Source organism: Euprymna scolopes, chromosome 41 (assembly GCF_053919585.1).
Source record: "Euprymna scolopes isolate OS-2025 chromosome 41, ASM5391958v1, whole genome shotgun sequence".
Classification (NCBI taxonomy): domain Eukaryota; kingdom Metazoa; phylum Mollusca; class Cephalopoda; order Sepiida; family Sepiolidae; genus Euprymna; species Euprymna scolopes.
Window position 1 is genome coordinate 69,889,900 of NC_136522.1, and position 23,138 is coordinate 69,913,037.

The following is a 23,138-nucleotide window of genomic DNA, read 5'->3' on the forward strand; positions in this document are numbered from 1 at the left end:
GATGCTTGTCTGAACTCCAATCTCTGGTCACCCCTCGCCAATCTTTCACGAAAAACACCCATCTAGCTGAATCCACTGTGAAAAAAAATTTCCCCCACTCTTTATCTGTGCCTAAATCAAAACGTGGATTTCATGAACAAAGCTTCTTTCTTAGAACTGCATGCCTGTGGAACTCTGTTCCATCTGCCTGCTTCCCACCTGACTACAACTTGGATGTCTTCAAGTCCAACGTTAACAAATTTCTAATGAACCGCCCCCTTAAGTAAACACTTCATCAAATCTCCACACTAACGTACTGTACTTGCAATAACCCTTATCCCTGAGTGGCTTCCTGGCCTTGATAAGTGGTGACCACCGTGTAAAAAAAAAAAAAAACACACACAACCACATCCATGACTGTGTGCAAACACAAAGAAAATCAACGTCCATGTCATAGTTACATAAATAGCATAAAAATTATATAAACCCGGTACGTAGCATAATGAGTGTCAAGTTAGCGGCAACGATGGTGGAAGTTTGGCAGAATCTGATTATTTGAGAGGATGGCTCAACATAATTCTGTACACATTGGACTTGGGAATGACAATGTTGTAGTCAGCTAGGAAGCAACCCTGTGATATTTTGTCCCACAGATGAGTAGAAGTTTTGTTTGAGTTTACGCAAAGAGAGTCAGAGAAGAAAATTATTGGCAGTGATTGTAACTAGATGAGTTCTTGTTGTGAATGTTTTTTTTGTTTTTTTTTTTACTCACCTTCACCCCAAACAAGGCATGTTGCCGCTTGAATGTAAGGGGCTACTAATTGGGACCATGCCTAAGAAACATTTGAACTTCTGCATATCAGTACAGTTAGTGAAGCAGGTAGCAGGAAGGGAATTCCAAAGTCTAAGGAAGAAACTAATAGAGTAGAAAGGCTTTCTGGCATTTAGGGACCTCAACCGTGAAGGGGTGCGATTTTGCTGCTAAGCAGGTTTGTCAGGGATATGTATGTTGAGGGGGCACAAGTGCAACGAGTTCATCAGAGCACATTCTATTAAAATAATTGTAAAACAGGCACAGGAATGCAACATTGTGGCGATGGGACAGGGGTTTGAGCTTAGTTGACAAAGTGGGACCTATTTGATAGGAGGCCCTTTTTTGGACTATATATATATATATATATATATATATATATTAATAAATAATATAGGGGAAGAGTTAAGTAAGGGCAGGGAAAGATTTTTTGCGACAAATGAGTCATCACTTATCAAAGCCTGGAAGCCACTGGAGGATAAGAGTTAATGAGCATAAAGTGGTCAACGGGAACATGTCGTAGTAATCGTTTGTAGTGGAAATTTTGTAAACTTGAATTACTAAAGGTGATGGCTCATCAGGAATTTGTTCACATTGGACTTGAAGATGACTATATTGTAGTCAGTTGGAAAGCAGGAGAACAGAACAGAGTTCCACAGTCGTGCATTTCTAAGAAAAAAGCTTTGTTCATGGAATCTACATTTTGGTTAAGGCACAGATAAAGAGTGGATAAAGCTTGAATCGAAATCGAAACCAAAACTTATGAAGAAAAAAATGTGCATATATGTATATATATATATATATATATATATATATATATATATATATATATATATATATAAAACTTTAGTTCCTTCAGCTATAATCGAAAACCCAAACCAAAACTTTTGAAGAATTCTTGGTAAAATTATTTATAAAAAACATAGATGACTTGAGTGCCATCAGCTATAATGGAAACCGAAACCAAAACTTGGGAAGAATTCTTGGTAAAATTATTTATTACAAGAAATTGAAGGTCATAACAATTAAACGACAGTCACTCGGAAGAAAAAAGATGCAAGTGTGACACACAAAATAACACACGCTATCGTATTAATATATAGATAATATTTATATATTTTTTTTCAAGAGTCATTTTAATGTTTAATTAAAAAAAAAACATAACGCATCTTGAAAGTCAACCAGTGTCCTTTCTGTGTTGCTATTTTCTGAGGTCCTTAAAACCTATTTGATCCCACTAAAACAAGAACGAATATAAAACAGTTATTTCTTTTGCTTTATAATAGAAACTGCATGACGATATTAATGGAACCTCGATGTTTGCAGCCAACCATGGTAACTACGAATGTGGCGAAATGCTGCTAGAAGCTGACGTCAACTCTGTAGACATGGATGGAGATTCTGCCAAAGGTTACATTCAAATTATCGATCTTCTATTATCGTATATTTAAATCATTATAATTCTTATATTTTTTCTTTTAAAGAGGAATAATTATTTTACATTTTAATAAATAATTTTTTTTTGTAGTTATTTTAATTTTGATCCGGATATCATTTAAAAAATTTTTTTAAATTCAATTTTCACCCCAAACAAGGCACAGTGCCACTTTGAAGCAGGGGGCTACTATCAGGGACTTAATTTGCAGGGGCATTATGAAGGGAGATGAGTAGCAAGATGTTTGTTCACATTACACTTGAACTTCTGCATATCAGTACAGTTGGGAAAGCAGAATCCCGGAAGGGAGTTCCAAAGACCTGCAGTTCTGAGGAAGAAACTATTGGAGTAAAAGGCTTTCTTGCACCTAGGGATCTCTACTGTAAAGGGATGAGACTAACTAGCTTGTCGGGTTTGTCGGGGGGTAGTTACGTCGAGGAGGTACAAGTGTTTGCAGTTCGTCAGAGCATTCACCATTAAAGTATTTGTAGAACAGGCAGAGGGATGCAACATCTTGTCGATGGGACAGAGGCTGAAGCCTAGATGACAGTTCAGGACCTATCATAAAAGCCTATTCAAAATTTCAGTCAACTTGTTTGAGAAAAAAGTGGAAATGACAGACAGACAGAATAAGAGAAATAATAGATTACTACTTTCTCTGCCTATCTCACCTTATGGGCAATATTGTTATAGTGACAAGCAATTACGAATATTTAATTATGACCTGAGAAGAGTAACTTGGTTTGCCTGTGCCACAAAACCGTTTATTCTGGGTATGGAAACCAATAAAAAATGAAAGGCACGTTCCCTTTAGATCAATGGGATCCGAACTGAATTATCTCTCTCTTAAGAGTTTGTTTACAGGGTGTGAAAGGTGATAACGTACAGACAAAATAAGGTACAGATGATTATTATTATTATTGGAAATCTTCTGTCTCTTGACACAACGGCATTCTGCACCTAGTTTGGTTTACTACAGCGTCTCCCCTGGCTAAATAGTCCAATTTTAGATTTGCAGCTACGTTGGCAGATGTTGCAGTTTTTTCCACATTGTCTTTCTTTCTTCTTTTCTGCTAATTTGATGCCGTTCTTGACCTTTGTTCGCCAAGCTGAGCGATCAGATGACTGACTCGAGATCTTGTGGCTGAACAGATTATACAGATTAACAAAAACAGTAGGACCAATTAGGCTTTAAGGATCCCACAAAATAGGAAAAACAAAAACACGTGCCCCTTGTAAACAAAAGTATAAGTGTTAGGATCAAACTAAAAAAAATAAATAAAACAAACAGAATTACTTCCCTTGGACTTACAAGGGAGCGATCACTCTGGAAGGAATAGGAGTTTAGCCATAACACCTTGAGGACGAAAACACACACACAGCTCATAATGAGATATTACATCCCCTTTAGATAGACAAGATCCAAACTGAATTATATCTTTCCCTCATGACAAAAAGAGAGAGAAAGAAAAAAAAGAGGAAGTGAGAGAGAGAGAGAGAGAGAGAGAGAGAGAGAGAGACATATATTGTTATTAAATTTCAACAAATTGTTCTGGTTTAAAATTTTTCATAAACTCGTGTTAATCGACATTAATCTGACCCTGTTCACTCCAATTTTCTTTACTTTCTGTCAACAAACTGTCAGCCGGAGTCAAACAAAGACGGACATACAAACACACACACACACACACACACACACACACACACACACACACACACACACACACACACACACACACACCTTTGAGATTTTGCATAATAGAAGAGAGAAGAAAATGTTGAAGATGTCTTAAAATCCAAGGGAGGTAACTGCACGTTTTTAATAACACTTTTTTAAAACTTTACTTGTCTCCATAAAAGGACAAGAAAGACATAAGGCCCCAAAATGGGGGAGGCTCTAGCTCCACCAAAAAGGGCTCTTAGTCATTGTGCCAAAATCAACATCCCGTCACCCAGCTTCTCCCTAAACAACAGACTGACGGACAGAACATTTTATAGATAGACTTGAACATTTCTTTAAAATGATTTCATAACCTACCGTGCCAAGTCTATCCATGTCATCAGATCCGCACTGGGTTCTGAATATTTTTGTCGTGCGCGTTTGGCTCTTGGTTCACTGCAATTACCGGATGTTTGGATCAGTCTTTCTTCTAAGAGAACGATTCCTGAAAAGATTAAAAAAAAAAAAAGAAAAAAAAGGTACTTGTATAATAGGATTTTAAAAAAAGGCATTTCAGGTGAAATCATTATCATGTACTTACATGTGATGTCAAAATTAGTAAAAATTACAAACCATTGCAAAAAAGGATTGTATAGAAAAATAATTACAAGTAAAAGTAAAATTTATAGCATTTTATCAGATTTGTTAACCTGCGGAGAGTGGGTTAGGATGGCCAGTGTTGCCCGGTAGTAAAAAAAAAAATGAACTTCATCATCAGCCAGAAGCAAACGCAAAATTTTGTAAGCAAAAAAAATGAAAACGAAAAAAAAAATGACGTGTGCTGGGCACAAACTCGCATAATGTAAATTAGTAAGCGAATGCGTTATACATGCGTACCATGAGGATACAGATGTTGTAATGTCACAAATTTAGCTGTTTAAAACGAAAGAATGTAATGAAGGCTCACGCATGCACGGTTTGCAAACCATGTCGAAAGCAAAGTTTTTATCTGACCCCTCACTTGAAACAAAATTACATTTCTATACAAAATAATTTTTAGATATTAAATGTCTTTCTAACAACACCACATGATAAAAGTTTTTAGCAGACATACAAACACCCACACACATGTCTGAGATTTATATAATAGATGTTGAAGATGTCTCAAATTCCAGGGGACGTTACTGCAGCCTATGAATTTGATAAAATTGTTATCCACCATTTCAAAATAGAAAATGGTGGACCACAATGATATCTATATATTTTTTTTTGTAAAAAAATAGTTCAAGCAGATCTACTCAATCAATTTTCATAATTTTTGGACATTTTACCAATTTCGACATCACATGTAAGTACGTGTCAGCATTTGTTACAATATTTTTGCACTATAAGGTATGATCCCGCACAGTCAGGAGATTCTATTTATAAATGATGCAGATAGGAACTGACGAATCGAATTAATTCACGTTCTGCTACCAACCAATCAGAAACCAGAATTGCTCCATAAATATTAAACCTTTCTGTAGCAATTTCACATATGTTTTCTTCGTCTCAACATGGGAAGAATCTTTTGCTCTGTGGATTCGAACTCGAGAACTGTCTACTGCAAATCAGTCACTTCCCAGGACTTGTGTAGAACAACGAACCACCGGAAACTGTTCTGTCTATTGCAAACCAGTCACCTCCCAGGACTTGTGTAGAACAACGAACCATCGGAACCTGTTCTGTCTACTGCAAACCAGTCACCTCCCAGGACTTGTGTAGAACAACGAATCATTGGAACCTATTCTGAAACGAAACTTCTAGACCCAACATGCATTTTTTTTTTAATCTCATTATACTGCAGAAGCGCCACCATATTTTGCAAACCAACATTCATTTAGCATTTGCATAAATGTGGTAGCGTACTAAAGATATTAATGCAACAAATAAAATGAAGTTTTTTTTTTTAAATCAAACTTTTTTATCAATATATTTTGTTTAGAAATTAATCTTTAAAATAGCATAAAAATAAAGAATTGTCTGCATGATAAATGTAAAGATTCAACTATTTACATACGACCGATTTAGGTACGACAATTGTTCCTGCTGCTTCTCTAGGCACATCATTCAAGTAACTTGCCCATTTTTCAATCAAATCTATCATGATGCACCTGGAGGAAGCTTCACATCCCTCCCCGCAGTGACTAAGTTCACAATTATATTGTAATCTACATTGCACTGTAGAGAACCTATTGTTGATTTTATAAAATTATTTCTTTTTTATATATAATGGCTTGAATTTAAGTTTAAAATGCAAAAGTCAAGTATCATGGTTTAGTTGTGCTCTAAATATAAACATTCATCTGTTGATTGTATATGCCTTGCCTTACTGCTTGTGCGGTGATAATGACTTTAATTTAAGTTTAAAATAAAAAAGTCAAGTATCATTGTTCAATTGTGTTTTAAACTGAAACATTCATTTCAAACGTGCCCCTGTCGTATCAAAGAACCTACTGTTTATTTTATATGTTGGGCCTTTCTGCTTGTGTGATAATAAAACTTCTCAAATGTACTTGCGATGTTAGGCTGTGTAAGGTGTTAACTTTTGTCAAACCTGCCTGTTCCTTCTTTTATCGGATTATTTCGATTATCGATACTTAGTGAAGATATTCCAATACAAAACCTATCTAAGGACATTGTCAGACACATAAAGTATTTTGTGTGAAATTTCTTACATGCTGAACGGATTCTGGCAGTTGTAGCATGACAACAACCAGAAAAAAAAAAAGAAAGAGAAGGAAAATCGAGAGAGATATTTTTGTCTTGTTTTTCTTATCAGTTAGTTTAGTTTTATCCTTTTATAAAGAAAAAAGAGCAAGCGAATTTTGTTTTCTTTTCCTTTTTAATAAATAAAAAAGGAGAAAAACAGAGAGAGAGAGAGTGAGGGGTTTCCTCCTTTTTCTTATCAATTAGTTTCGTTTCAATGATTTCAAGTAGTGAATAGGACACCTAATAGATCAATAATAAAACAGTCATAGTCATTCTTTTTTTTTTAATTGATTACTTTTGTTTTATGTTTCTGAATTTTTGAGATGAGGATTGAGCATTTTTATTATTTGAAATCTTCGGCGTGTCATTTTCACAATGTGACAAAAGGACCGATGGTGCTGTGGTCAGAGTAGTTGGAAAAAATCAATATTAAAATGAAATTCTCCTGAAGGTTATTCAATCCTTCGTGTGGGCGATCAAAAAATAGAATTGCGAATTACTTAGGACTTCTATTCAGTTTACAAAATATGTTTTGCAAATGTATTTTATCGGTCGCCCACACTGAGGATTGAACCTTCAACCTTCAGGAGAATATCACTTTTACAATTGATTTTTTAAAGTGATATTCTCCTGATGGTTGAAGGTTCAATCCTCAGTGTGGGCGACCGAAATATACATTTGCGAATTACTTAGGACTTCTATCCAGTTATGGTTGACAGAACAAGAGCATGCTACCCCCCGTGAAGTAAATAAAGGATTCCATTTGAAATCTGTCCAGATTTCTGAGTTCATCTAACCCTAACCTGAAGAAGGTCAGAGGTTACATTGACTGAAACGTTGTGCACATAAAACTCAAGATGAGAACAGTAATCCAAATAGTTTTGTTTTCTTTTTTGTGCCAATAAAGACAGAAAAGAAAGAGGGAGATTTGCTTTTTCGTTTCAATGATTTAAAGTAGTGAATGAGAATTAAAGCCAACAAAAGTGAGAGGACGAAGCTTGCTATCATGCAAAAAAAACAAAAAAAAACGTATCCATTTTTTTTTAAAACTCACCTAAGGACTGCAAGTTACTTGCTAGAGCGGATCTGATGATAATGTCACTGCTAACTGGTAATTCTTTATTGAAATCATAAAGAATGTTCTGAAATTGGAAAAACATTTGTAGCCGTTACATGTCAACACTCGGGATCCACACGTTGTATACAGACAGTCGCAAGAAAACAAAGACAAGGAAATAATTCGACTTACTTTTTACAGTGAAACAACAGAGATTTATTTACAATTACTTTCAAGAATAATACCTTGTATCTTGTTCAAAAGTTTTCTCGTACTACTAATGTGCTTAAGACATTTATTTACAGGTACTTCCAGAATAACGCCTGGTTCAAAAGTCTTCTCGTATTCCAATGTGTTGAACACGTGGTACTCTGTCTTTGTCTGGCCATGTTTAGGACACGTTTTTTCTTGTCGCTCTCGGATCGCATGTGTAACGTGTCTATTTCCGCTCTCTTGTGTCTCAAATACCTCTTCTCTGAACACGCGTGTATTTTTATCTCTGCTGTCACATCGTGCAACCGGCTTAGTCATTTGTATATTGCTACTGCTGCTGTCATGTTTTTAACAGCACACGTTAAAATATACTTGTCTTGTCTCCATTCGAATACAAAGCATACAGAGAAATATAAGGCTCCAAAATGTAGGCAGCTAAGACTCCACAAAAAGGGCTCTTTATTATTGTGCCACATGTCTGTTCTTTACCTTCTTCACATTCAATGCTCTTATTATGTTTATTTGCTTCCCCACCAAAGCAAATTAGGCACAAGGCCATTTTTAATGTGGGGTAAAAACCAGCTCCCCTAAAAGTAGGCAAAAAGGGGGAACTCTGGTTACCAAAAATAATAATTGTCCCAGTATAGAGGGTTTCCCCTCCATTGACTGGGACAAATTACCTTAAGCGCAGCATCTGCAGAACAGATACTACACTTTGATGGTGTTTATTTGCTCCCCCACCGAGCAAATTAGGCACAAGGCCGTTTTTAATGTGAGGTAAAAACCAGCTCCCCTAAAAGGGGTCACTCTGGTTACCAAAAATAATAATTGTCCCAGTATAGAGGGTTTCCCCTCCATTGACTGGTACAAATTATCTTAAGTGCAGTATCTGCCGGAACAGATACTACACTTTGATCCCGGCCCAAAAGCCAAGAAGCAATTTCTAAAACCATCCTCTGATGAGGATGGTGGCTATTTGGGGAAAGATTATGATAGAGTATGAAAGTGTATAGTATACAGTTTTATTTAGAATTCAATATGACTGCAAGAATTCGTAGCCAACTTCAAGCTACCTGGGAACTGCATCATCTGATTTTACAAGTTTTAGGTGGCTATCTATCATCTAATAATACTTTAAAATATTATTAAATTTAAAGAGAAATTTAATATTTTTTAATTTAAAGGGAAACTGGAAAAATTTATATTTAAAGGGAAATTGAATAGTTTTAAATTCAAAGGAAAATTGAATATTTTCATATTTAAAATTAAATATGTTTAGATTTAAAGGGAAATTGAACAATTTTATTTTAAAGGTGAAAGTAAATATTTTTATATTTAAAGAGAAACAACTTATACCCAAAGGTTATCTCCCTTTCCAAAATAAAAAGCACTTGAAAGTATGAGTTATCTGCCCTGGATTTCAACCAGCTGATAACAAACAGCACAGGAGAATTCTAAAATGGAGAAACACTTACCAACATCAAATTAATTTCTCTCAGTTGTAAATCATATGATAAATTTATCATTTTTGATCTGCATAGAATCGTTTTCATCCAATTTAGTTCTTCATATTTGTCTCTAACCAATTTCAAACCATTTCATTAAAACAAGAAACTCATTTTTTTATGCAAGTTGAATGATGATGAATACTATGAGAGGTTTGAAAATTTCCATGTACCATCCATTCAATACAGCAGATCCTCACATTCCATGAGTGATGTTTCTGACAAAGGTCGAATAACTGCTGTTTCTACCTCATTTTGCCAGTTAGTAAAAAGAAGAAAACATGACAGAATAAGTTGATGCAGTTCTCAGATGGCATAGGAAGCTTGACCATATTCAATTCTAAATAAAAACCTACGCTACACACATTTTATCATATGCATTTGCTCTGATACTCCTTGGAACTAGATAATGTCATTGATACTCCTCGGAACTAGACAATATCACTAATAAGCCTTAGAACAGGTAATGATTCTCATACTCCTTAGAACCAGGTAACAGCTCTCATACTTCTTAGAACCTCATATTCACTAGAATCAGATAATGCCATTGATACTCCTTAGAACTAGGTAAAATCTCTCATATTCCATAAAATCAGGTAATGATTCTCATACTCCTTAGAACCAAGTAATGACTTTAATACTTCTTAGGACCAAATAATGGCTCTCATATTCCATAGAACCAGGTAACATCTCTCATACTCCTTAGAACCAGGTAATGGTTCTCACATTCCATAGAATCAGGTAATGGTAGTCATACTCTTTGGAACCAGGTACTGGATCTAATATTTCTTAGAATCAGGTAACAGCTCTCATACTCTTTAGAACCAAGTAACGGATTTCATACTTCTCAGAATCAGATAATGGATTTTATAGTCTCTTAATATTAAAAATATGGGTGCTTATTTAGAATTATACTTCATTAAACAAAACGAAAATAAAAAATACTGAAAACGCTTCATGATGTACGTATGTGTCACAGAAGGAAGACATCATATTCCAACAATCACGTAAATTGATAAGTAATATTTTAAAACCAAGAAATTCAAGTTTCATTAACATGCGAGTCACCATCTTTTGAACTGCCATCTTTTATAAATAATGGAGAGACAACTCAATTCGAAGTATCACAATACTTGAATAATATAAGTGATTTTTGCATACAAGCAAATGGATTCAATGTTAAGAATTTGGGACTTCCCACTATTATCTAACGGAATGCATAATTTGATCCAGAAATATGTGGGAGGATATCGGTCAAAAGGTTGAAGCAACAAAGGACACATTAAACATTCCAATAGGAAAATGATTGTTTTAGAAATAAAATTGTCAGAGAGAAAAAGCAGTCAGTCAGTCAGAGAGAATGAGGCTGTGTCACCATTTCTTCACTGCTCGATATCTGACAACTATGCACTACTCCCCCTCCTTTCAGAAACATCAAATACAGACTAATAATTTATCATCAAAAAGCTATTTGTCAGTGTGAAATAAAAGCAATATATTTTTTGTAGATCAGCTGTGTTGTGATTTTTACTTCACTGTCAGTGTGTGTATATACTTTGTACCAAAAAAATTAGATGTCAACATTTATATAGACAGGACAAACACATTTTGAACAACCGGCCACAACAAATACATAACACCACATTTTTTTTGATATTTTTTTTCTTTTTAATTAGGTGCGATACTGAATAAGCACAAAAATATGATGAAACCAAAATACTTACCAAAATGCATCCTATAAACGGTGGGAAGAAATCAGTTGACATTGTAAGGATATTCTTGAAGATGTTGCAGAGTTCCCATGGAATCGTTTTACTTTCTTCCTTCTGTTTTTCAAAAATGCCTTTAAAGATTGAGCTGAAGAGGAGCTTCGCAATTGTGCTGTCACGCTGTTTTTTTGTTTTTGTTTCGTTTTCAAAAATAAATAAAAAATCTTAGCATCAGTGATCTAATTGATCCGCGGCAAAAAAAAAAAAAACAAGAAAAAAAGTTGAAATTCGTATTATTTAAATTTTTTGAACTACTATTCTCATTTTGAACGTTATTTTTACAAAATACAATTGCAAATCGATTAGGACTTCTACTCAGTCATGGTTGAGAGAATAAGAGCATGCTACCCCGTAGATTAAATAAAGGCTTCCACTCAGTCATGGTTGATGCAACCAGAAAATGCTACATCATACTACTCCGTAGATTAGATAAAGGATTCTGTTTGAAATTCTGTGCAGATTCCAGAACATAATACACCTGAAGAAGGTCGAAGGTTACATCAACCAAAATGTTGTGAAAATAACACTCAAGATGAGAACAATAGTACAAAGAATCCAAATACGAATAATCCAATCTTCATCTCAAAAATTCAGAAATTATCACAACTCGGATGAAGCATGTTACAAAAATCATTTGTATGAGCTGTTTTGATTGATTGAAAGATTTTAAAGTTGGACCCAAATAGCATTTAAACTGAGAGATCAAACTTTGCTTCTAACTAGCCAATTTTCATTTGTTATGGTTGTACCATGTTATTGACAATATATTAATGTACTTCGTTACAGTTTAAAAAGAAATTACTTCTTCTGGTGTGTTAAATTGTTAATATAAAACATTAAATAATTACCTAAAAATAATAATCAGTAATGGTGATAGGTCATATTTTTAATTGAAAAACATAATAGAAAGTGTCTCGCTTAGAATTAAAATTTCCAAACAGACCTAGATACACAATTAGTAAAAAATCAATTAATAAATTCATCTATTTTGTAAAATGTGTGTGTATATATATATATATATATATATATATATATATATATATATATATATATATATATATATAAATCTTTTTAAATATTTTTTATCCAAAAATGTTATATCTATATATTTATAAAAGTGAACGTGTGTGTCTGTGTACATTTCCCTACGCAATAACTCTGTCAATTTTAAGTCTACAGGCTCGAAATTTGATATACAGGGTAGTGAGATTTGTTAAGGGGTCAAAGTTCAACGATTTGACCTTTGAGAACTCTACCAAACTCCTCCGACAATTTTGGGTCTAAACACTTGAAATTTTAGATATAGGTTCCTGGGACATAGATCTAACTTAATAACTTGATTTGAGTCCAAAACAATAAATGTTAAGAGGTCATAATAGGGGTCAAAGTTAAAAAAATTGACCGCCTTTTTTTTTTTTTACTCAACATACACCCGGGCAATGCCGAGCTGAAATGCTAGTATATATCTATTCATAAAATATATCAACAATTGGCAATGTACATATACCAATAATAATAAGTTAAATTAATTATATATAACTATTTCATTTATTCACATAATTTACTATACGAAAGTATAGATTTATGCGTAAACTTTAAGTATTTACTTCAAAAGTGCTCAATACGTAGGTAGAGCTAGTTAGTAATTTATAAAATATATATGGCGATTAAGCTACACTGAATATTCGGCGTTTCATCCAACTATAGATATATACATAAACGATCACACGCATATATGTATATATATATATATATGTATATATATATGTGCATTATTGTGTACACATAGGTATATTTATATGTATATAAAAAAAAAAGAAAAAAAAAAAAAAAGAAGTAGAACGGCCACCTAAAACCACTAACCTAGCTCTAAAACAGATCCTTTGTTTGATAAAATGCATGCCCATTGGCTGATAGGAAGGGGCGCGGTGGATACTAGAAAGCTGATTGGCCAACTAGAAATCCTCAACATATATAAAAACAAGAAGCAACGACAGAATGCGCGCATAAGCCTGACGAATCCTATAGTTGGATGAAACGCAGAATATTCAGTGTAGCTTAATCGCCATATATATTTTATAAATTACTATATATATATATATATATATATATATATATACACACACATACATACACATATTTGTTTATGGCGAATATATATATTTTCTCAAATAAAGAAAAATGTTCATATGATATTTTAAATATAATCACCCAGTTATCATTAAAGTTTAATTCTTGCATAAAATGAAGAAATGAGGTTTGACGAAAGTTGGGGTGTATTTGTCTACCTCACCCTATACATATACAAAGGATGCAATAAACACTTGGAAATCAATATTAAAAGAAAGATAAATAAAATAGAAAAAGGGTTGTTGGCCTTAGGGTCAGGATGATGCTGCACGTAACTTTTTCCTCACTTTTTTGATCTCGGTTAATGGAGGAGAAATTCTTCATGACTGGTACATTTTTTTATTTTTGTTACTAACCCTAAAAACCGACCTTGTGTCTAACTCTGCCCTCATGGGGAAGCCAAAAAAAAAAAAAAAATATTAAAAGAAAGAAAACTTACCTCAGCTACAGCTTGTAAAGGTGCAATAATTGAAGAATACTCAATTTCAATGTCTGGCAATTCCCCAGATCTGTATTTCCGGTAAATCGTTACCTCATGTTCTCGTTTACTTTTCTGCTCTTTTCGTACTCGCTAGAATGAAGAAAAGAATTTCAGACATAGTTTTGCTGTGTTTTAAAAAAAAATGATATATCGATTAACAAGTGCAGGTTAGCAAGGAAGATGAACAGGAAGACTTAAACTGACAAATCAAAATTTGATTCTGACTAGCCAATTTTCATTTGTTATTGTTGTACCATGCTATTGACAATAAAATAACACACTTATTTGAGGGTGATGGTGGCTAAGTGGTTCACAACAGAGACTTAAACCTAGGTGTCCAACGTTCAAATCCAGTTTATTCTACAAAAACATTTTCAAATCCAGTTTATTCTTCAGAAACATTTTCAGCGAATCAATATACCTGACCTTGTATCGAACCTATTAAAGAGGAAATAAATAAAATCATTTGTCAAAATAAATCACACTTGTACACACATGCGCATCTTTGTTTCCGTTATCAATTTATACGTTAGTGTCGATAGATATTTTTTCTTTATCAATTTATACGTTAGTGTCGATAGATATTTTTTCTTTTAGCATATCAACTAAATCCGGCCAGTTTGATAAAATTTTATATGCTTCAAGTTCTTTATATCTTCAAATATTTCTCCATGATGTTTGGTTTGGTTGATGAATAAAAATACCCATTTGGGGGTGATAATGGTTAATGACACGGACTTAAAACCTGCGTGTGCCAAGTTCGAATCCAGTTTGTTCCACAGAAACAAGAGAATGTGAATCTTAACGATAACCAAAGTCTTCTATCTCTCCTAACCACCCAATTGTGAATCGTTTGGAGTATCAACATTTTCAAGAGAAAAGGAAAAGGGAAGTAAAACAAAATAAGACAAGATAGAAAAGAAAACAAAGATAAAGCGAGAAAAAAAAGGAATGAAAAAACATTTTCGGAAAAAAAAAAAAAGAAAGCATTTTAAGCAAAAAAAAAAGAAGCATTTTAAGAAAAAAAAAAAGCATTTTAAGAAAAAAAAAAACATTTAAAAAAAATAAACATTTTAAGAAATTTTTTTTTTCTTAAAATGTTTTTTTTCTGAAAATGTTTTTTTAAAATATTTTTAAAAAACAATTTAAAAAAAACATTAAAAGAACATTTTAAGAAAAAAAACATTAAAAAATCATTAAAAAACATTTCAAGAAAAACATTTTAGGAAAAAACATTAAAAAAAATTTTAAGAAAAAAAACATTTTAAAAAAAAGCCAATTTAAACAGAAATCTTTCTGAATTACAAAAGAGCAGAAAATACACAAAAAAGGGACCTCACATACTTGAAGATAACATTAGTTTATAAAAACATAAAAACAATTGCAAACCTCTCGCATTTCAGATAGTCTAATTTGCTGCTTAGCAAAATACAAGCGTTTGGCTTCATTGTCTTTCAGAAATCGACGCCGTAGTCGAAAACGGTCACTTTGAAAATTTCCTGCAAGAAGAAAATAAATTGTTAATCATTCTATTTAGACAGTCAATTCTGTGTATCAATGCTCAGATTTTTTGCTTTGCTCCATGGATGGCTCTCTCTTTGAGGAAGCCTCTCGGATTTACTTTTACATAGTTTGTGAATGGTAAGATACAAATTTGAAGAAATAAATGGATGAAAACGATTCTATAAAGATCACCAATAATAAAATGATTCATTAACAAATTTTACAACTGGAAGAATTATCATAAAGTTTAATTGTCATTAACATCATTCATTGAATTTTCCTGTATTTTTGTTGTCTGGTCAATGTCATATTTTTTGTGTAAGCAAAGAATGATATATAAGTCATAAATCAAAACTTATTTTCTCTTACAGAAAATAATGTTGTTCATGCCATTTATCACTTTGAATCGTCTCATCATTTAATTAGCAACTCTGAATTTGCTTTTAATTCTATTCCCTTAAAAAATAATGTTGCCAATTTAATTGTATTCATTTGAATTGGCAATCCTGTTTTTTCATGGAATATATTCAAATTGGTAATTCTGCTTTTTTTTTTAATGGTATGTATTTAAATTGGCAATCTTATTTTTAATGGCATACATTTAAATTGGCAATCTTATTTTTAATGGCATACATTTAAATTGGAAATTTTATTTTTAATGGAATACATTTAAATTGGCAATCTTGTTTGTTAAAATAGCATACATATACATTGGAATTCCTATTTCTTTAATGGCATATATTTAAATTGGCAATTGTATATTTTCATGGCATATATTTAAATTGGTAATCCTGTTTTAAATAGCATATAATTAAATTTGTTATCCTGTTTTTAAGGCATACATTTAAACTGGCAATCCTGTTTTTTAATGGCATACATTTAAATTGGTAATCTTGGTTTTTTCATGGCATATATTTATTTGTGTGTCCTATTTTTAATGGAATACATTTAAATTGGATATCCTGTTTTTTTAGAATGGGATATATATAAATTGGTAATCCTATTTTTTTTAATGTCATACATTTAAATTGGTAATCCTATATTTCATGGCATGTATTAAATTGGTGATCCTGTTTTTAATAGCATATATTTAAATTCGTTATCCTGTTTTTACTGGCATGCATTTAAATTAGCAATCCTGTTTTTTTTAAATAGCATACATTTAAATTTGCAATCCTATATTTTCATGGCATATATTTAAGTTGGTAATCCTGTCTTTAATGGCATACATTTAAATTAGTAATCTATTTATAATGGCATACATTTAAATTGGCAGTCTTATATTTTAATGGCATATATTTAAATTGGTAATCATGTTTTAATGTCATATATTTTAATTGGTTATCCTGTTTTTAAGACAAACATATAAATTGGCAATATTATTTTTAATGGAATAATGTTAACTTGCCAATCATGTTTTGGTAATCTCCAAAAATACCGTTAGGGCTTACAACATGGCCGCCAGAAGAGTCACGTGATCCGGTTGATCCAAAACATGAATCGCCGTATTACGAAACCGGAAAACGCAAATTTAAAGCAAACTTTGACAAACAAGCATAATAATTAAGTACAAAAACAGTTTTTCAATATCATAATAATAAATAATTTATTTAGAACGGTCATTTAATTTTTTGTTGAGAAACAATCACAGTTTGTTTGTTTTTTAAAACAGTGTTTATAAAAAATATTTTATTCAGAGTTTTTCATAAAAATGGTATTTAAAACAAGGTGTTCATTTTTTTTAAGATGTAATGTTATAAAAATATGATGTAAAAAAAAAAACAGTTTATATTTTTAATTTTCATTTTATAAATTTAGACAGAATAGATGGAGGCGATGCAACAAATTAGCTCACAAAATTTATTTGGGCCGACTCTTTCACGTGCGTAGACATTTTGTAAACATTGTTTTTAAAAAATAAAAAATAATACTTCTATTATGTTTTAAACGACTGTAATAGTTTATTTTGGAAGTATATTTCATAAAGAAAATTGACAACCCACTTTAAAAACAGAAATTACGAGTTTTATATATTTTATTCACAGTTTTTTGTTTGGGGTGTCAAAAATTCCGCCTAAAATTCTCATACACCTAGTCGACCACTTGTTTGTTCTGAATAAAATACTTTTTATAAACACTGTTTTAACTAAAAACAACCTAAGATTGTTTCTCAAAGTTTGCCTATTTTTATAACAATATTATATCAACAAAAAATTAAATACAAACAAATTGTGATTGTTTGTCAAAGTTTGCCTTCAAGGCTGCGTTTTCCATTTGCACGATTCATGTTTTGGATCAACCGGATCACGTGACTCTTCTGGCGGCCATGTTGTAAGCCCTAACGGTATTTTTGGAGATTACCCATGTTTTTTAATGGCATAATTTTAATTATCAATCATGTTTTTTAATGGCATAATTTTAATTGACAATCCTATTTTTAATGGCATACATTTAAATTGCAATCCTATTTTTTAATGTAATACATTTAAATTGGCAATACTATTTTTAATGGCATAAATTTAAGTTGCCAATCTTGTTTTTAATAGCATAATTTAAATTTACAATCCTATTTTTTAGTGGCATACATTTAAATTGGCACTCTCATTTTTAATGGCATACATTTAAATTGTAATCATATTTTTAATGATACATTTAAATTGGCAATTTTTTTTAATGGCATACACTTAAATTGGCAATCCTGTTTTTAGTGGCATATGTTTAAATTGGCAATACCATCTTTTCATGACATTTATCTAATTTGTTTTTCAATGGTATATATTTAAATTGGTAATTCTGTCTTGAATAGCATATATTTTAATTCGTTATCTTGTTTTTTTAAAGCATACATTTAAATTGACAATCCTATTTTTAATGGCACATATTTAATTTGCTAATCCTATTTTTGATGGAATATATTTTTATAAGTTATTCTGTTTTTAAGGAAAATATTTAAATTGGCAATCCTATTTTTAATAGCATATATTTTAATTATCAATCCTGTTTTTTAATGGCATGCATTTAAATTGACTATCCCATTTTTAATGGTATACATTTAAATTGGCAATCCTGCCTTTTAATGGCTTACATTTAAATTGGCAATCTTATTTTTTTGAATAACATCCACTTTAATTAGTAAGCCCATTTTTATGATTTTTATGTTTTGACAACCCATTTATTTAAGTGGTAATCACTTGAATTACCAAACATGTTTTTTCAATGGCATTCACTTTATATAGCTTTTTTAATGGGCTTTGCTTCATATGCCCTTTTTTAATGGTATTTGCTTAATGCGGTAAATTTTTTTGTTAATAGTATTCAGTTAAATTGGTAGATTATTAATTAAAGAGGAGTCACATCGAAACTGCATTTCTCTATATACAAACAGTTGCTACCTCAAGTTTTAATTTCCGGATTCAAGGAAGAAAATGCAAAAATAACAAATAACGTTTTACCTGCCACTTCTTTCGGTTTTTGGTTTGATGATGAAGTTGCACGGTTAGTGCCGAGTTTATATTTGCCAAAATCTGAGCCCGGTTTTTTTCTGGTGGTTAGTGTGGAACTCATGACAGAAGAGGGAGTTGATCCTTGGGTAAAAAGTAACGAACTGGAAACATCCATATTCATACTAGTTTCATCAAAAGTACTCAAACTACTTTGGGTTAGCCAATTAAAAGGGGCTTTCAGGTCTACAACAAAACAAAGAAAAAAAAGTTTAGATGCTTAAAAAAGTAAAAGAAAAATTAAGGTGATTAATTTACCAAAGATTAAAACAAAAGGAAATACAATTTCGACAATCATCTCTCTATATATAAAATGAACTCATTTTTTCCCCTTTGATTTTGACCTTGATAGGATTAAAAATCAAGACATTCAATGCAAATGTAATATGCACAAACTGCAGCACAATATCTGAGGTGTGTTATAGGCCTATTACCTATCAACTTTCTCGATAATCGTAGATTTCTATATTTTTTCTGTTGAGAGTTCACGGGCAAAATCGGTTAACATCAATGGAAGTTGTAAAATATTTTCTCTCTAATAAATTCCTCCTTCCCCCACCACCACTTAACACTGTTACAGGATCGTTTACAAGGAACAGTTACGAAGGAACACCGGTTTGAGTTTTCTTTACCTTGTAGTTGCTTAAAAAAACTGGAATTAACTGAATCAAAAGGTTACTTATACTTAATACCATTAATTTTAATAATTCTCTTACTCTACACTGAACAGATACCATAATATAGTTCCCTCAACATAAAAAAGACCATACAAGAATTCAGCTAGATCTATCCAATAGTTACTAAAATAGTGGAAATGACTCTTGTGGCGTAATATTTTCTACTGACTTGCAGCTGAGTTTTTTTAGCGTACAAACTAACTGAACATGACCGTTTTTTTCTTTGGTGGTTGTCTTTCCTCACCTTATTTTTAAGTGTAGTGACATTATTTCTACAAGTGCTGATTAAAATCGTTTATCTATTATTTTGTTGTTTATTTGATTCTAGATAACATTTTGAATCAATTTTCTATTTTTTGTTATTCTCTATCTATCTTTCTATCTTTATCAACTTTTCTTCCATTTTTTAAAGTAAATTATTCAGAAATCAAAAAAAAATTCCTTTCAACTTTTCTCCCATTTTTTAAAGTAAATTATTCAGAAATCAAAAAAAATATTTCCTTTTAACTTTTCTTCCATTTTTTTTAAAGTAAATTATTCAGAAATCAAAAAAAAACTTTAATTTCAACTTTTCTTCCATTTTTTAAAGTAAATTATTCAGAAATCAAAAAAAAACTTTAATTTCAACTTTTCTTCCATTTTTTAAAGTAAATAATTCAGAAATAAAAAAAAAAATTCCTTTCAACTTTTCTTCCATTTTTTAAAGTAAATTATTCAGAAAAAAAAAATACAAAACTTTCATTTCAACTTTTCTTCCATTTTTTAAAGTAAATTATTCAGAAATAAAAAAAAACAAAAAAAAAACTTTCATTTCAACTTTTCTTCCATTTTTTAAAGTAAATTATTCAGAAATCAAAGAAATACAAAACTTTCATTTCAACTTTTCTTCCATTTTTTTAAAGTAAATTATTCAGAAATCAAAAAAAATATTTCCTTTCAACTTTTCTTCCATTTTTTTAAAGTAAATTATTCAGAAATCAAAAAAAAACTTTAATTTCAACTTTTCTTCCATTTTTTAAAGTAAATAATTCAGAAATAAAAAAAAAAATTCCTTTCAACTTTTCTTCCATTTTTTAAAGTAAATTATTCAGAAAAAAAAAATACAAAACTTTCATTTCAACTTTTCTTCCATTTTTTAAAGTAAATTATTCAGAAATAAAAAAAAACAAAAAAAAACTTTCATTTCAACTTTTCTTCCACTTTTTAAAGTAAATTATTCAGAAATCAAAAAAATACAAAACTTTCATTTCAACTTTTCTTCCATTTTTTTAAAGTAAATTATTCAGAAATCAAAAAAAATATTTCCTTTCAACTTTTCTTCCATTTTTTTAAAGTAAATTATTCAGAAATCAAAAAAAAAAATTCCTTTCAACATTTCTTCCATTTTTTAAAGTAAATTATTCAGAAATCAAAAAAAAAATTCCTTTCAACTTTTCTTCCATTTTTTAAAGTAAATTATTCAGAAATCAAAAAAATATTTCTTTTCAACTTTTCTTCCATTTTTTTAAAGTAAATTATTCAGAAATCAAAAAAAAAACTTTCATTTTAACTTTTCTTCCATTTTTTAAAGTAAATTATTCAGAAATCAAAAAAAAATTCCTTTCAACTTTTCTTCCATTTTTTAAAGTAAATTATTCAGAAATCAAAAAAAAGTTCCTTTCAACTTTTCTTCCATTTTTAAAGTAAATTATTCAGAAAAAAAAATACAAAACTTTCATTTCAACTTTTCTTCCATTTTTTAAAGTAAATTATTCAGAAATCAAAAAAAAAAAAATTCCTTTCAACTTTTCTTCCATTTTAAAAGAAAATTATTCAGAAATAAAAAAAAAAATTTCCTTTCAACTTTTCTTCCATTTTTTAATGTAAATTATTCAGAAACCAAAAAAAAAAAAAAAAATTCCTTTCAACTTGGCTTCCATTTTTTGTCTGCTTTCATACACAAAAAAACAAAAACTTTTTTCCTTAAAAGTTCTGTTCAAAAACTTTTGTCAAAACTAAACAAAAACATTAAAATAAAACATTTATCCAACAAAAAATTTTTCTCACAAGCAAAAAAAAATAAATATTGTTTCATTTCATTAGTATAGGTTCGTGTTTCTGCATTTATTTATTTTATAGTGACTTAACAGTTATGGAAGGCTTGGCCGCCCGTTTTCAATCATTCCTAACATCTGTTGGACACACTCATGGAAATTGCTGGTCTTTAAATACAGAAATACCAAAAAGTAACATTAAATGAATAGAAGGAAATGTTAGTGATGAATTAACGCGTTACCTTGCGTGGGGGTAAACTGTTTATTGTTCGGATCAACAGTGGCTTGAACTTGACCAGTTTCCATATCTTCTTCTTCATCTTCGTCATTGACACCCGACATATGAGAACTGATGAAGATTGGTGTCATCGTGGCATGACGTTGTTGCCATGATGATTGTAGTTTACAATCCTGAAATAAAAAAAAAAGGACATTAAGATTTTTAAAATAAAGTGAAAACAAAATAATCAAAGCAAAGTCAATTATCATGTCAAACTTGGGATTAAATAAAGGGTTCTATTCGGAATTCTGCGCAGATTCCTGGATTGGTTGGTTGTTTTTTTTTTACGGTATATCAACCCTTTTCGGGTTATTTAATACCGAATCCAAAGATTCGGAAGAAAAAATTTTTTAATAGAATATATTTGTTGTTTTCAAGTCGGTTTCTATTCAACCCATAGTTGGAACCCTAACAGGTACTACCACTCCGGCTCAGAGTGGACCTGGGAGCAATGGTAATTAAACGGTGGCTCCACACTCCCCAAAGCCCGCAAGATGGGGCCTCACCACTGGATATAGTTTAAGGTCATATCCAGGACCCCCATTGAGGGACTTTTACCCTCTGCAGGGGGGCAGTCGGTGTATTCTAATGCCCCTACGACAGGGCCCAGATTCCTGGAAGTTACATTGACCGAAACTTTGTGAAAATAACACTCAAGATAAAAATATTAGTTTGAAGAATCCAAATAACACAAAAGAAACATGTATTTCGTTATTTTTCCATTCTATTTTGACACTTCGTAAGAAATAATAAACTTACCTGGAATTTACATTCAGACAACGGAAATTCATAGATTTTCCGTTTATATTCCGGACTTTTGCTGGTCATTTCCAGAATGAGATTCGTGGCATAGTTTAAGAATCGGTTTTCAGTCTTTGGGGAATACATCAGTTTCAAAATGGCCACGATACGATCAAATGTGCCTTCAGGAAGTCGGTTATTACTACTCCAAAAATTCTGTAGCAAGAGTCTGTTAATAAAGAAAAACGCAATTAAATACGACATGGAATGTCATTTACACCTTCCAGACGGTTATCCTCATCTTTGTTGTTTCAGTCATTACACTTTTTAAGGACATTTTATGGTTCTTATCCAGGATCCCAACCCCCATATTAAAAAACAATAAAGAAAAATATATATGATGTATGTACCTGTGAAAAAAATAAAAATATGAGATTCCAAAAATCATATTAATTTTAAATAATAAAATCAAATTTTATGAGTGAGCTGAGCAACTGTCTCACCTGCAATTTTGAAAAAAAAAAGTTAAAATACGAAGTGAGATAACTCAACAATAATTCATATTAGAATTATGTTATGATTTCTACAAATTCCCATTAACTGCTTAAAAATG

At 31.3% G+C, this 23,138-nt stretch overlaps 1 protein-coding gene across 3 annotated transcripts in view; it reads right to left on the minus strand.

Moving 5' to 3' along the window:
- Window positions 1-23,138, minus strand: part of LOC145266607 (DNA-dependent protein kinase catalytic subunit-like) — a 396,502-nt gene that overhangs the window by 135,011 nt on the left and 238,353 nt on the right. For all 3 annotated transcript variants that reach the window (XM_080122502.1, XM_080122501.1, XM_080122503.1), the window contains 8 exons: window positions 22,544-22,754; window positions 21,747-21,915; window positions 18,747-18,980; window positions 15,181-15,290; window positions 13,750-13,881; window positions 11,136-11,300; window positions 7,691-7,778; window positions 4,264-4,390 (listed from right to left, as the gene is read on the minus strand). In XM_080122502.1, coding sequence (XP_079978628.1) covers window positions 4,264-4,390; window positions 7,691-7,778; window positions 11,136-11,300; window positions 13,750-13,881; window positions 15,181-15,290; window positions 18,747-18,980; window positions 21,747-21,915; window positions 22,544-22,754 — 1,236 coding nt within the window. The remainder of the gene's footprint in view (window positions 1-4,263; window positions 4,391-7,690; window positions 7,779-11,135; window positions 11,301-13,749; window positions 13,882-15,180; window positions 15,291-18,746; window positions 18,981-21,746; window positions 21,916-22,543; window positions 22,755-23,138) is intronic.